Source organism: Trichomycterus rosablanca, chromosome 4, assembly GCF_030014385.1.
Source record: "Trichomycterus rosablanca isolate fTriRos1 chromosome 4, fTriRos1.hap1, whole genome shotgun sequence".
Classification (NCBI taxonomy): Eukaryota; Metazoa; Chordata; class Actinopteri; order Siluriformes; family Trichomycteridae; genus Trichomycterus; species Trichomycterus rosablanca.
This window is the reverse complement of record NC_085991.1, coordinates 48,327,083-48,341,332: the sequence shown is the minus strand read 5'-3', so window position 1 is coordinate 48,341,332 and position 14,250 is coordinate 48,327,083. Positions and strand designations below refer to the sequence as shown.

Sequence of the window (14,250 nt, the reverse complement as noted above, 5' to 3'; positions counted from 1 at the left end):
GAAGAGTGGAAGCTGTTATAGCTGCAAAGCTGGGATCAACTCTATATTAATGCCAATGGATTTCGAATGGGATCTCATAAAAGCTCCTGTAGGTGCGATATGTAGGTGATCCAGTCCACATTCTGTATACCATGTATCACCAACGGACAGTTTAACAGATACAGAAATGCACAAACACAAGTGACTTCCCGTCTTACCTTGTAGGCTATTTTGGCTGGACACTTCTTTCCCAAGCCAAGAGGGGGCGACATGTGGGTCAGCATCTCGTACATTGCAGTGTAATGGATACGACCACTAATAGACAAAAATAAATACATAAACAAATACATAGGTAAATATATACATAAAAAACAAAGGCTCTATGAAAGGAGACAGAATGTACACTCCATGAACACTCCTGGAGAAAAATGGGACAAACCCAAAATCCTTTTAATGGTCCTAAGAAACTGCACTCTTGAGGCCAGAGCCACAATTTGCAATCGTCTTGAATGCAAAGAGAAATTCATTCGTTTGGGGCGGCACAGTGGCTCCGTAGGTAGCACTGTCGCTTCACAGCAGGAATGTTCTGGGTTTGATCCCCAGGCGGGGTGGTCCGGGTCCTTTCTGTGTGGAGTTTGCATGTTCTCCCCGTGTCTGCGTGGGTTTTCTCCGAGAGCTCCGGTTTCCTCCCACAGTCCAAAAACATACAGTCAGGTTAATTGGAGACACTGAATCGCCCTATAGGTGTGTGTATGTGTGTCTGCCCTGCAATAGACTGGCATCCCGTCCAGGGTGTTACTGTGTGCCTTGCGTCTATTGAAAAGCTGGGATAGGCTCCAGCACCCCCGCAACCCTGATTGGATAAGCGGTTAAGAAAGTGAGTGAGTGAGTGAGTAAAAGGCGTTTGGGTGGTGCAGCAGTAAAGCACGCTAACCCATCAGTGCTGACATCTCAAGCTCATGGGTTCAAATCTCAGCTCTGTTATCGACCGGCCAGGCACCTACATGGACAATGATTGGCTGGTCCGAAGGAGGGGGGGAGGGAGGGCGGGAGGGCAGTAGGGGTTGCTCATAACTGCTGCAATTATGACCTCTGCTGGCTGATCGATGGTGGGATAATGGAGAGCAGTGCGTGACTCTCCATGCGCAATGCGGATCTCCATATGAACCTGTCTGGTGCAGGTGAAAAGAAGCGGTCAGCTACTGCACATGTGCCCTCCGCGATCAGGAGTGGAGATTTGCAGCAGTAGAAAAAGTGAAATGTATATGTATACAACAAAATTGGGAGATTAATTGTGGAACAAATGGACGTCTGGCTGTTTAACGTTTTCCAAAATATCTTCACGCTTGTTTTTTGCTTAAATTGTTAGTGCAATTTTGGGACTGGCCCATTTTTTGCCCTTTTCTCTGTTCAAATATGATTCATTAACTGGTTATGTTAGATCTCACTGCAGCTTTTGACACTGTCTATCACGACATTCTTATCCATAGACTGACTTCCTTTGGAATCACAGGCTCTGCCCTTTCTTGGTTGAGATCATACCTTACTAACAGACAATTATTTCATTCTAAGCCAGACCTGGGCATTGTACGGCCCGCGGGCCACATCCAGCCCGCGAGCCATCCCCAACCCGCATGAGCTCATTGGCAATTAAAAATCAGACGTAAATAAATGGACATCACACATGCCATATAACAGGATGTTTTTATTTTGACAGGAGTGCAATTTCCTTAAATTTCCGTAAGTTTCGATTTACGTGTGTGTGTGCGAGACGAGTTTATCCAGCTTCACCGTAATGTGTCGGCGAACAGAACTGAGCGTGATTGAAAGAGACGGTCGAGGCCGCTCAGGTGGCGCAGCGGTAAAAGACACGCGCTGCAACCAGAGCTGGATTTCGAAGGTCGAGGCTGGGCGGCTATGGACAACGATTGGCCTGTTGTCCGGGTGGGGGGCGGGACTTGAGACCGTAGGGGATGCTCTCTCAGGAACGGGGCGGTCGCGCCCTCTGCTGGCTGGTTGGTGGCGCCTGTATGGAGACGGAAGGGGGTGTGGCGGAGTGTGTGATCCTCCGTGCACGGTACTCTGCCACGCTACACTCGTCAAGTGTGGGTGATAAGACAGTCGATTGGCTGTGCACGTTTCGGAGGAGGCGTGGAACGGCCTCGTCAGCCCCAATCAGGAGCAGGAATCCGCACTAATGAGAGGATGATAGATGGGACGAAATTGGACGTGCTAAATTTATAAAAAAAAGAAAAAAAAAAAGAAAGAGACGGTCGAGTTTTTAACAAGACTTCTGAAGTATTTATTTACTGAAGTCAGGTGTAAAGCTGTTTAAGGATCACAATTTAGGGTCTATATCGCTGTTACGGTACTAAACAGAGAAATACAAGAACATGAACGATGCAGAGCGTCATACCTGAAGCTTCACTAACTAAACTGCAAAAGCAACAAGGACTTTTTTATAAAGTTTTACACATCCAGAACTGAAGCAGTCAGGACCAGCTCTGTGATTTTAAAAAGAATATCCAACAATAACAGAGGACTGACAAACAGCAAATGAGGTAATTTTACTCCAAACAAAATAGTGTAAAGTTTAAAAACCTGCACATTTTGTTTACATTTGTTTTTGAGAAATTATTTGATTAAATTGTGAAATAATGTTGATGTTTTTACTCCGCCTACTTCTCATTTTCGGATTGTAACATCTAAACAGTAACAGATTATCAGAACTGTACAATTTACTGCTTTTTATAAAGAGACAAAATTAATATTGAGCAGAATTAAGTTCGGTCCGGCCCTCCAAAACAATCCCAGTTTCTTATGTGGCCCTTTGGAAAATGTAATTGCCCACCGCTGATCTAAGCTCTACTTTGAACCACACATCAGATCACTCACTAAAACGCCTTTTATCATCTCCGCAATATTGCTTGTTTGTTACGTCCATTCTTTGATCAAACTGACGCCACTGGTTCATGCTCTTGTCTTTTCTCGCCTTGACTATTGTAATTCTTTATCAATCGTCTACAATACGTTCAAAATCCTGCTGCAAGGGTCCTCACTCATCCAAATCGTTCTGCTCATATCCAGAGGTGGAAAGTAACGAATTACATTTACTCGCGTTACTGTAACTGAGTAGTTAGTGAGTTAGGCTGTTTGATCCGTCCCGCTGAGCATTTACGCATTTGTGTGCTTTAGAGTCGGGCTTGCGAACTGAATCACTGAGTTAACGAGTCAGAAACTACTCACTCTGTTTCATTATGATGTTGTGCATAAACAATGAATGAATCGGTTCATTTGGTGAATAGATTCAGATGTATAAAGCAATCAGAGCTTCAGAATTCACATTCTGGGCGGAATTTTAATCTCTTTCTTCATTGGTTGTTCTATAAATGACAGTTTAGTGAACAAATCACCAATTTAGGCTTTTTACCGGGAAAGCCGAGAGAATAAATATAGTTTTCATTAGTTAGGTGGATAAAACAGTTGGGTATGGATTTATATATTCTGGAAACATACAAGATGGTCTTATATAAAGTGGATTATATCCCTAATGGAACAACGCATGGATATAGATCAGGTAAGCAGATAAGATTATGATAAGGTTATGATTTTCTGTTGCTGTGTGACTGATCTGGGTCGCGGTTCTGCTGTTTACGGTTGGCTTTCATTTTGCAACGATAGCAAAGCATTATGAAATATTGTGATTTATGTTCATTATTTTTGAGTATTTATTTAAGTAAAATGGACAGCATACATGTGATTGTGAGATTCTGCTGGTTTGTTATATTTTTTATAGGTGCAACCCTAACCGCCTAACCCTTTTATTGAGGATAAACAGAAATAATGCTGTTTTGAATTGACAACAGCAGTTGCAGTCTGTTAGGTGTGTAGAGGTTAAATCCACACATGAACTGCTAATATGCTGCATGGCTGGTGAGCTGTGTGTAGTCTGCTGTATCATTCATCTATCAACTTCTGTTGGAAAATGATGTTCCTCCTTCTGTTAAACAAGTAACTCAGTAACGTTTAGTCTGAGTAAATTTTAAATGAGTTACTTTTTACTTTTTACTTGAGTAGATTTTTAGACTAGTAATTTTACTCGTACTTAAGTAAAAAAATCATTAAAGTAATAGTACTTTTACTTGAGTACAATATTTTAGTACTCTTTCCACCTCTGCTCATATCACTCCCATTCTTAGGCAACTACACTGGCTACCAGTTGCCTCTCGCATTAAATATAAAATAATCCTTACGACATACAAAGCTCTTCACGGCCTCGCCCCTCTATATATCACGAATCTCATTATCCCATACCGCCCACCTCGGTCTCTCAGATCCTCCGTTTCTGGTTTCTTGGCTGCTCCTCGAGTAAATCTAAAAACTGTTGGTGGCAGATCTTTCAGTTTTGCTGCCCCTCATCTCTGGAACTGTCTACCTCCATCTCTCCATGACTGTCTGGAGAATGTCTCTGTCCTCATTCAAATCTCAATCTTTGTTGTGTTATGCTATGATTGTAAAGCTTCCTTAGGTTCTTGAAAGGCGCTATATAAATTGAACATATTATTATTATTAATTAACATGCAAACACATTTAAATAAATGTTGGATTACACCTCGCACATCCTGATCATAAAACCTTTTGTCTACGTCTTTCTGTCCCACTGCATGATGTTTCTTTCTTTTCTTTTACAGATTAAAGAACCACAGGAGCAGCGCTTATAAAAAAGTCGCACAATCGGGTTCCTGCTGTGCCGCCGCTCGGAAATCTCATTACTGAGGTTTTTCAATCCCTCTTCATGCTGTTTTTATTAAGCTTTCATGTCCTTATATAAAGGAATCCCCCACTAATACTGAATGTGTGAACTTCTAACCAGGAAAGCAGGTTAACCCAGGACAGGAAACTAAAATGCATTTAATAAATTTAAAAACAGGGCGGTGCGGTGGCTTAGTGGGTAGCCCTGTCGCCTCAGAGCAAGAAGGTCCTGGGTTCGATCCCCAGTCGGGGCGGTCTGGGTCCTTTCTGTGCGGAATTTGCATGTTCTCCACGTGTCGGCGTGGGTTTCCTCTAGGAGCTGCGGTTTCCTCCCACAGTACAAAGACATGCAGTCCGGTTAATTGGAGACACTGAATTGCCTTATAGGTGAATGGGTGTGTGTATGTGTGTGTCTGCCCTGCGATGAACTGGCACCCATTAAAAAGCTGGGATAGGCTCCAGCCACCCCCCACCCCACCCCCACCCCCACCCCCCGCGACCCTGATTGGATAAGCAGTTAAGACAGTGAGTGAGTGACTGAATTTAAAAACATGTAATGTAATGATTCTTTTCACCAACCAGCGGGGTGTTTCCACACAGAGCCGCCCCCCACACACACTTGTATTGGTGCCTGAACCAGTCCTCGGGGAGTCACATATCAAGCCGCAACCTTGAAAACCCTGTCCAACCTTTCCTCCCTCAGACCCGCCCAATTGTGTCTGTAGGATTTCCCCAGCCAGGTCAGTAGCTTTCAGAATGAACATTTAAGGCATTTAGCAGACATTTTTTTTATCTTAAAACTGTGCATAGTATTGCTTAATGTGTTTTGATAGTTATAGAAAGCCTTCCACCTGGAGCACATCAGCTCTCTCGAGTCACAGGGGAAGGTCATTCGAAGAGTGGAGAGTAAAGGCCACAGATGAAAGTCATTTGACAGTGGGAGAGTTCACCCACGTTAAGAGGGTGAAGGTCATCAGAGGGGGTGGAGAATAAAGGTCACAGGTAAGGGTCATTCAACAGTTGGAGGGTGAAGATTCGACAGCTCACCCACAGTTTTTTGGTCAGCAAAAAGAGCCTGAAGAGTGAAGGTTATTTGAAAGGTGGAGGGTGAAGGTTATTTGAAAGGTGGAGAGTCAAGATCACGGGACAAAGTCATTCCACAGTTCAAGAGTGGAGATTCCACTGTTCACCCACGTAAAGAGTTTTTTGGTAGCAGAGGGAGCCTGGAGGGTGAAGGTCATTCAAAGGGTGGAGGGTGAAGGTCACGGGTGAAGGTCATTCAACCATTGGAGAGTGGAGATTCAACAGTTTATCCACGTTAAGAGTGTTTTAGTCAGGAGAGGGTGAAGGTCATTCGAGGGCGAAGGGTAAAGGTCAAGGGTGAAGGTCATTTGTCAGTTGGAGAGTCAAAAGTTCACCCATGTTAAGAGTTTTTCGGTCAGCAGAAGGAGTCTGGAGTGTGAAGATTATTCAAAGGGTGGAGGGTGAAGGTCACAGGTCAAGGTCAAGGTCATTTGACATCTGTACAGTGGAGATTCAACAGTTCACCCACATGGGTAAAGTGTCAAATCTCCACTCAGCATCCACCCTGTTACATTCATGAATCTTTTATAATGAAACCAGGTAGAATTTGCAACCTGGAGTCTCTGCTGGGTTCCTATTCTTCCCTTTTTTTTCTAATGATTTTCATTCATTCAGTTCAGTATTTTCATGGCTTACCAGGCTGCTCGATCAAACTCCCCCCAGATGCGAACATACTCATCCAGATGATGCGGGCCAAGGATGGAGGAGTCCCGGGTCAGATACTCAAAATTATCCATGATCACAGCCACGAAGAGATTCAGCATCTGAGGAAAAATAATCATGTCTTTATTCTGGGCCTTTTTTTATGTCCAAAAGTATGTGGCCACCTGTTTTACAGTGCTGTAAAAACTCTGATTTCTTCTATTTTTATCTAATGACAACATGCAGCTTTTAAATCATCGTTCCATTTGTTATAGATAAAGATTTACTCAAAACCTGTATCACCCATGTGAAAAAGTATTCTTCCCCCTAAACCTAATAACTGGTTCTTCCACCTTTGGCAGTGACAACTGTAATCAAACATTTGTGGTACTTGTGATGAGTCTTTTACGTCACTGTGGAGGAATTTTGTTCTGCTCTTCTTTACAGATTTTTTTTTAGTTCGGCTACATTGGAGGATTTTCCAGCATGTTTAAGGTCTCACATCAGCATCTCAATGAGATTCAATTTAGGACTTTGACTCGGTCGCTCCAAAACCTTCATTTTGTTCCTTTTAAGCAATTCTAGGTCATTTTCCTTCAAGATTTTCTGGTCAAGAGCAGAATTATGACAAGTCGTCCAGGTCCTGCAGAAGCAAAGCTGCCCCGGACCATAACACTACCACCACCATGCTTCACCTTATGGCAAATGTAGTGTTAGCTTTACGCCAGATCTAACTGGACTTGTGTCTTCCAAAAGTTCTACCGCTGACTCATCAGTCAAAAGTAGTCAGATGGTCTGAAATAAGAAATTGGGGCGGAGCAAATGCTGTTTTACTGCACTGTAATTATTGAGTTTGAGCCACATCCATTGCTAACATGGAAACAATGCTTTAAAGATTTCGTCAACAGCTTGAGAAATTCCCTTTTCTGTTTCAGCATGACTGTCCCTTTGTGCACAAAGAGAAAGTTTGGTGTCGAGGAACGTTAGTGACCTGTACAACTCCTTCCTCATTGCCCATCTTTCATTCAACATTAGTGCCTGACCTCACACATGCTGTGTACTGTGGTGGAAAAACCTTTGTAAAATAAGACAATAAGTAGAAATACCTGAAGACTGGATTAAGCAAGGAAGGTTTATTCACACTGCACAGTGGGTTCAATAAAAATGGAGCATCAAACCAAGAGTCATATTTGCACATGGTATTTATACAGACAGTCTGTATAAATTCTTCCAAGCTTCTTCTTCCAGCTTCTTCCAAGGAACCCCAATACTAGTTAGAACCTGGTTTGAGATAGTTTTCCTTCAGACAGGGTGTAAAAACACCCTGATCAACCACACGGTCACAACAGCCTGTACTTTTCCACTAGAACAAACAATCTTAAACTAGAACAATCAATTCTTAATAATAATTTTTCCACTTCAGTATAAATAGGCACAAATTGCCACAGACACACTTCGTAATCTTGTGGTTAGCTGTCCCAGAGTGGAGAGGTTAGAGCCACAAATGGATCCATGTTAATGCTCATGTTTGAGAATGGTATGGTCCACATACTCACCAGGAAGGAACTGAAGAAGATGAAGGAGACAAAGTAGAAATAAGCAAAGTCAGTGCCACAGCCGCCTTCATGATCCGGAGAGATGAAGGGCGGGGCGATGGAAGGATCGGGCTCACACTCCTGTCCGGCCAGACACGACAGCATGATCTCCTGCCATGACTCTCCGGTTGCACTTCTGCACAGAGTTCAAGTAAATGGGGGCTTAGTTCAGTGTTAGACTTTTATTTCAGTGTTTGTAGGGATTTCTGTGGTTGTTCTTTTTCTGTGACTAACTGATGCCCTCTTCACCAAGGTTGGGATGAAAACTTAAGCATTTAACTTACACTATATGGACAAAAGCATTGGGATGTATATTAACTTTCACTTTATAATGTTATACAAAGTATTGGTCTTCAACTAGCACTATTACATAGTGTGACCCTGTGGGGTCATTACGAGCCTCAAGAACAGCACACTTAGGTAATGGAAGCCCAATGATTAAAGACTCATAATCATAACCTCTGCTGTATTCCTAATGATGGATTTTAGACAGATTTAATCGGTGGTAACTCTGTGAGATTTTGATCCAGTGTTCCTAACATGTTTTCAGGTCTCAGATCTGCTGCTGTGCATTAAACCCACCTGAAGAGCAGCATCAAGGCACCGAAAAATGTCTTGAAGTTGTTGTGCTGGTTTATGTGGCTTTCATCGTTAAGTTTGATGTTTCCGAACACCTGAAACAGAAAGAACACACAGCTCATGCAGACTTATCCAACCCTCATCCAGACTTTTCCAGACTCATCCAGACATATACACACTTACACAACTCAGACTATATGAGACTCTTAAAACTCATACAGACTTACACAGACTCATACAGACTCATACAGAACTATACAGACTCATACAGACTCATATAGATTACTATAGACTCAGACAGACTCATACAGACTCATACAGAATAATACAGACTTAGATAGACTCATACAGACTCATATAGACTCATACAGACTCACACAGACTTACCCACACTTATCCAGACCAATATAGACTCACACAGACTTATCCACTCATATAGACTCACACAGACTTACACAGACTCTCCCACACTCATCCAGACTTTTCCAGACTCACACAGACTCATTAAAATCATACATACGCACACAGACTTACACAGTTTCATCCAGACTTATCCAGACTCACACAGACTTACATAGACTTACACAGACTCCACAGATTGATACAGATTCATATATACAGTGTATCACAGAAGTGAGTACACCCCTCACATTTCTGCAGATATTTAAGTATATCTTTTCATGGGACAACACTGACAAAATGACACTTTGACACAATGAAAAGTAGTCTGTGTGCAGCTTATATAACAGTATAAATTTATTCTTCCCTCAAAATAACTCAATATACAGCCATTAATGTCTAAACCACCGGCAACAAAAGTGAGTACACCCCTAAGAGACTACACCCCTAAATGTCCAAATTGAGCACTGCTTGTCATTTTCCCTCCAAAATGTCATGTGATTTGTTAGTGTTACTAGGTCTCAGGTGTGCATAGGGAGCAGGTGTGTTCAATTTAGTAGTACAGCTCTCACTCTCTCTCATACTGGTCACTGAAAGTTTCAACATGGCACCTCATGGCAAAGAACTCTCTGAGGATCTTAAAAGATGAATTGTTGCGCTACATGAAGATGGCCAAGGCTACAAGAAGATTGCCAACACCCTGAAACTGAGCTGCAGCACAGTGGCCAAGATCATCCAGCGTTTTAAAAGAGCAGGGTCCACTCAGAACAGACCTCGCGTTGGTCGTCCAAAGAAGCTGAGTGCACGTGCTCAGCGTCACATCCAACTGCTGTCTTTGAAAGATAGGCGCAGGAGTGCTGTCAGCATTGCTGCAGAGATTGAAAAGGTGGGGGGTCAGCCTGTCAGTGCTCAGACCATACGTCGCACACTACATCAAATTGGTCTGCATGGCTGTCACCCCAGAAGGAAGCCTCTTCTGAAGTCTCTACACAAGAAAGCCCGCAAACAGTTTGCTGAAGACATGTCAACAAAGGACATGGATTACTGGAACCATGTCCTATGGTCTGATGAGACCAAGATTAATTTGTTTGGTTCAGATGGTCTCAAGCATGTGTGGCGGCAATCAGGTGAGGAGTACAAAGATAAGTGTGTCATGCCTACAGTCAAGCATGGTGGTGGGAATGCCATGGTCTGGGGCTGCATGAGTGCAGCAGGTGTTGGGGAGTTACATTTCATTGAGGGACACATGAACTCCAATATGTACTGTGAAATACTGAAGCAGAGCATGATCCCCTCCCTCTGGAAACTGGGTCGCAGGGCAGTGTTCCAGCATGATAATGACCCCAAACACACCTCTAAGACGACCACTGCTTTATTGAAGAGGCTGAGGGTAAAGGTGATGGACTGGCCAAGCATGTCTCCAGACCTAAACCCAATAGAACATCTTTGGGGCATCCTCAAGCGGAAGCTGGAGGAGCGCAAAGTCTCGAATATCCGCCAGCTCCGTGATGTCGTCATGGAGGAGTGGAAAAGCATTCCAGTGGCAACCTGTGAAGCTCTGGTAAACTCCATGCCCAGGAGAGTTAAGGCAGTTCTGGGAAATAATGGTGGCCACACAAAATATTGACACTTCAGGAACTTTCACTAAGGGGTGTACTCACTTTTGTTGCCGGTGGTTTAGACATTAATGGCTGTATATTGAGTTATTTTGAGGGAAGAATAAATTTACACTGTTATATAAGCTGCACACAGACTACTTTTCATTGTGTCAAAGTGTCATTTTGTCAGTGTTGTCCCATGAAAAGATATACTTAAATATCTGCAGAAATGTGAGGGGTGTACTCACTTTTGTGATACACTGTATATATAGACTTATAAAGACTTATATAGACTTATAAAAGTAATACAGTAATACAAAATTATACAGTCTCACATAGACTCACACAGACTCACCCACAGTCATCCAGACTTTTCCTAACTCATACACTCATAAAACTCACACAGACTCACACAAACTTACACAGACTCACCTACACTCATCCAGACTTTTCCAGACCCATACATACCCTTAAAACTGATACAGACTCACACAGACATACATAGACTTACACAGACCCCACAGATTGATACATTCATATATATAGACTTATAAAAGTAATACAGTAATACAGACTTATACAGTCTCACATAGACTCACACAGACTCACGCAGATTCATACAGATTGATCCAGACTCATACAAACTCATACAGACTCAGACTCAGACAGACTCATAAAACGTATAGTCATACAGACTCATAGAGACTTACAGATTCATACAGACATATAAAACTCATACAGACTTAAACACTCACACAGACTCATACAAATTCACACAGACTCATCACTCAAACATCCTGCACTTGGGTTCATTCTCATTCCTGCAGGGGCGGGGCTTCACCTCATGCCTCGTTTATCCTTCATTAAATGCAGAATTTTGTATTCTTTGTTATGTGTGTGTTTACCTGCATGCCAATGATGGCGTAAATGAAGAAGAGCATAGCGATGAGCAGACACACGTACGGCAGGGCCTACAAAAAGATAGCAGAATAGAAATGATTAGAATTTATGTTTACTGTATTTTGCAGATTGCAGTCCATGACCCATGATAGTGCAGCCTGGTACACTGTATGGCCAAAAGTATTAGGACACCTGACAGTGAGCTTGTTGGTCATTCATATAGAATCACCTGTATGTGATCTTTCATCTAGAACAACAGCCACTCTTCTGAGAAGGCTTCTCACAAGACTTTCAAGTATGCCTGTGGGAATTTGTGCCCATTCAGTCAAAAGAGCATTTGTATGGCTGGGTGCTGATGTTGGTCACGAAAGTCTCCGTTGATGTTCCAGTTCAGTCCAAAGCTGATGAGTGGGGCTGAGGTCATGGCTCTGTGCAGGTCATGGGAGGTTCTTTATAGAGCTTGCTTTGTTCACATGGGCAGTTATGCTGGAACAGAAAAGGACCTTCCCTAAACTGTTGCTGCAAAATTGGAAGCATGTTTTTTCCTTTATATAACTGATGCATTTCATTTGTTTGTAATTTTTGTGGCTGAAACACATTAATTCAAATATAAAAAAGGGATGTCCAGTGTTTTGGACCAAATTCTTTTGTCCATATAATGTACCTTTATATCTGAGTGGTCAGCCTGCTGATTTCTTCAAGGGTTGAGCTTGAAAAAAAAATACTGATAGCCTAAGCTAAGGTCAGTGTATTGCCTACATAATAAAAAAAATAAAAAGGCAAACATTGAACTAGGAACATTAAATCAAAAAGAAAGAATGGAAGGTCATCTGTCCGTAGGCTGAATCTGAGGAGTTATTGTGTTATACAGCAGGCCCATTCTCCAAAATACAAAAACAAGTCCTGAATTGAACCTATTAGAGACGCTGTAGTGAGAGCTAAAACAACAAGGTTCTTACCTTAAAAGACTGGACAAAGGTCCAGAGCAGAATTCGAATGGTGTAGCCCTGTCTCAGGAGCTTTATGAGCCGAGCTGCCCGGAACAGCTTCAGGAAACTCATGTTAATGGTGTTGACCGACTACAAGAGACAGACAAGATGATGTAAAAATCTGCAGTTATGTGTTTTGCTAAACTTAAAGAGTTAAGGAGGACGGTGAAATTAGTGCCAAACACGCATACACAAAAGTACAAAAGCCTGGGCATTTTTGGTAATTTAGAAATCCAGGCCGGACACATTTTTAGGTCCAAAAAAGAGGACGTATGGTCATCCTACGGTATGCATGACAGCCATGCTAGTCGAAGAGGGCTCCAGGCTACCACACACCTCCTCTAACACTAATTCAGCTTCTATTTCAGCTTCTGATCTGTGTTCCTCTGCCACTTGTGCTCGGCCAGACCGTACCAATCGATTAATATTATTACGTTAGCCCTCCACTGCTAAGATCTTAGGGCAGTTGTAGCCTAGCGGTTAGAGTACTGGACTAGTAAGCAGAAGGTTGCTGGTTGCCACTGTTGGGCCCTTAAGCAAGGCCCGTAACCCTCCATTGCTTAGACTGTATAATGTAAGTCTCTTTGGATAAAAGCGTCTGCTAAATGCTGAAAATGTAAATGTTCAAATCTCAGCGGTGCTATTGGCCAGACCAGGCGTCTACACAGACATGATTGGCTATGTCTGAGGAAAGAAGTTGAATAGCTGAAGCCCTGCAATGAACTGGTGCTCTGTCCAGGATATTCCTGCATTGTGCCCAGTGTTTCCCAGTAAAACCGGACCCACCGCGACCCTGACCAGAATAAAACAGTTGATGAAAATGAATTGAAACTAAAGCTGTAATCTTTACCTGTAAGTCTACGATGATCTCAGTTATGCTTCCCAGCACAGTAATGAAGTCAAAGATGTTCCAGGTGTCTCGGAAATAGTTCTGTTAGGAAATATAAAATCATTACACAGGTTTTAATGTACAAAATGAAAGAAAAGACTAAAATAAAGAATAAATTTATCCAAAGAAATCATGAAGTGTCTTTTCTTTTAATGCTTAATGCACAGGACAAGAAATATAAACATGTTTTGCATGACCACATAAAATATTACACAACATGCTGTGACGGAATCATAATGGAATCATAATGTGTTTATGTTTGTCCTGTAAATTTGCTGATTTATGAATTTATTTACTAATTTGTTAAATAATTAATCTACAAATTACATTTTCATTAAAGTTGGGACGTTTTATAAAATGCAATAAAAAATCTGTGATTGTCTTGAATATTTAACTAGCAATTTGCCGATCAACCACAACATTAAAACCACCTTGTTTCTAAACTCAGTGTGGAGTATCAGCTCCACTTACCATATAGAAGCACTTTGTAGTTCTACAATTACTGACTGTAGTCCATCTGTTTCTCTGCATACCTTTTTAGCCTGCTTTCACCCTGTTCTTCAATGGTCAGGACCCCCACAGGACCACTACAGAGCAGGTATTATTTAGGTGGTGGATCATTCTCAGCACTGCAGTGACTCTGACATGGTGGTGGTGTGTTAGTGTGTGTTGTGCTAGTATGAGTGGATCAGACACAGCAGCGCTGCTGGAGTTTTTAAATACCGTGTCCACTCATTGTCCACTCTATTAGACACTCCTACCTAGTTGGTCCACCTTGTAGATGTAAAGTCAGAGACGATCGCTCATCTATTACTGCTGTTTGAGTCGGTCATCTTTTAGACCTT

The 14,250-nt window shown here is 42.3% G+C and overlaps 1 protein-coding gene across 1 annotated transcript in view; it reads right to left on the bottom strand.

Moving 5' to 3' along the window:
* Window positions 1-14,250, bottom strand: part of cacna1eb (calcium channel, voltage-dependent, R type, alpha 1E subunit b) — a 114,871-nt gene that overhangs the window by 11,186 nt on the left and 89,435 nt on the right. The window contains exons 31-37 of the mRNA XM_062994422.1: window positions 13,367-13,447; window positions 12,487-12,606; window positions 11,533-11,598; window positions 8,634-8,725; window positions 8,013-8,187; window positions 6,451-6,578; window positions 198-294 (exon numbers count right to left, since the gene is read on the bottom strand). Of these exons, the coding sequence (XP_062850492.1) occupies window positions 198-294; window positions 6,451-6,578; window positions 8,013-8,187; window positions 8,634-8,725; window positions 11,533-11,598; window positions 12,487-12,606; window positions 13,367-13,447 (759 nt within the window). The remainder of the gene's footprint in view (window positions 1-197; window positions 295-6,450; window positions 6,579-8,012; window positions 8,188-8,633; window positions 8,726-11,532; window positions 11,599-12,486; window positions 12,607-13,366; window positions 13,448-14,250) is intronic.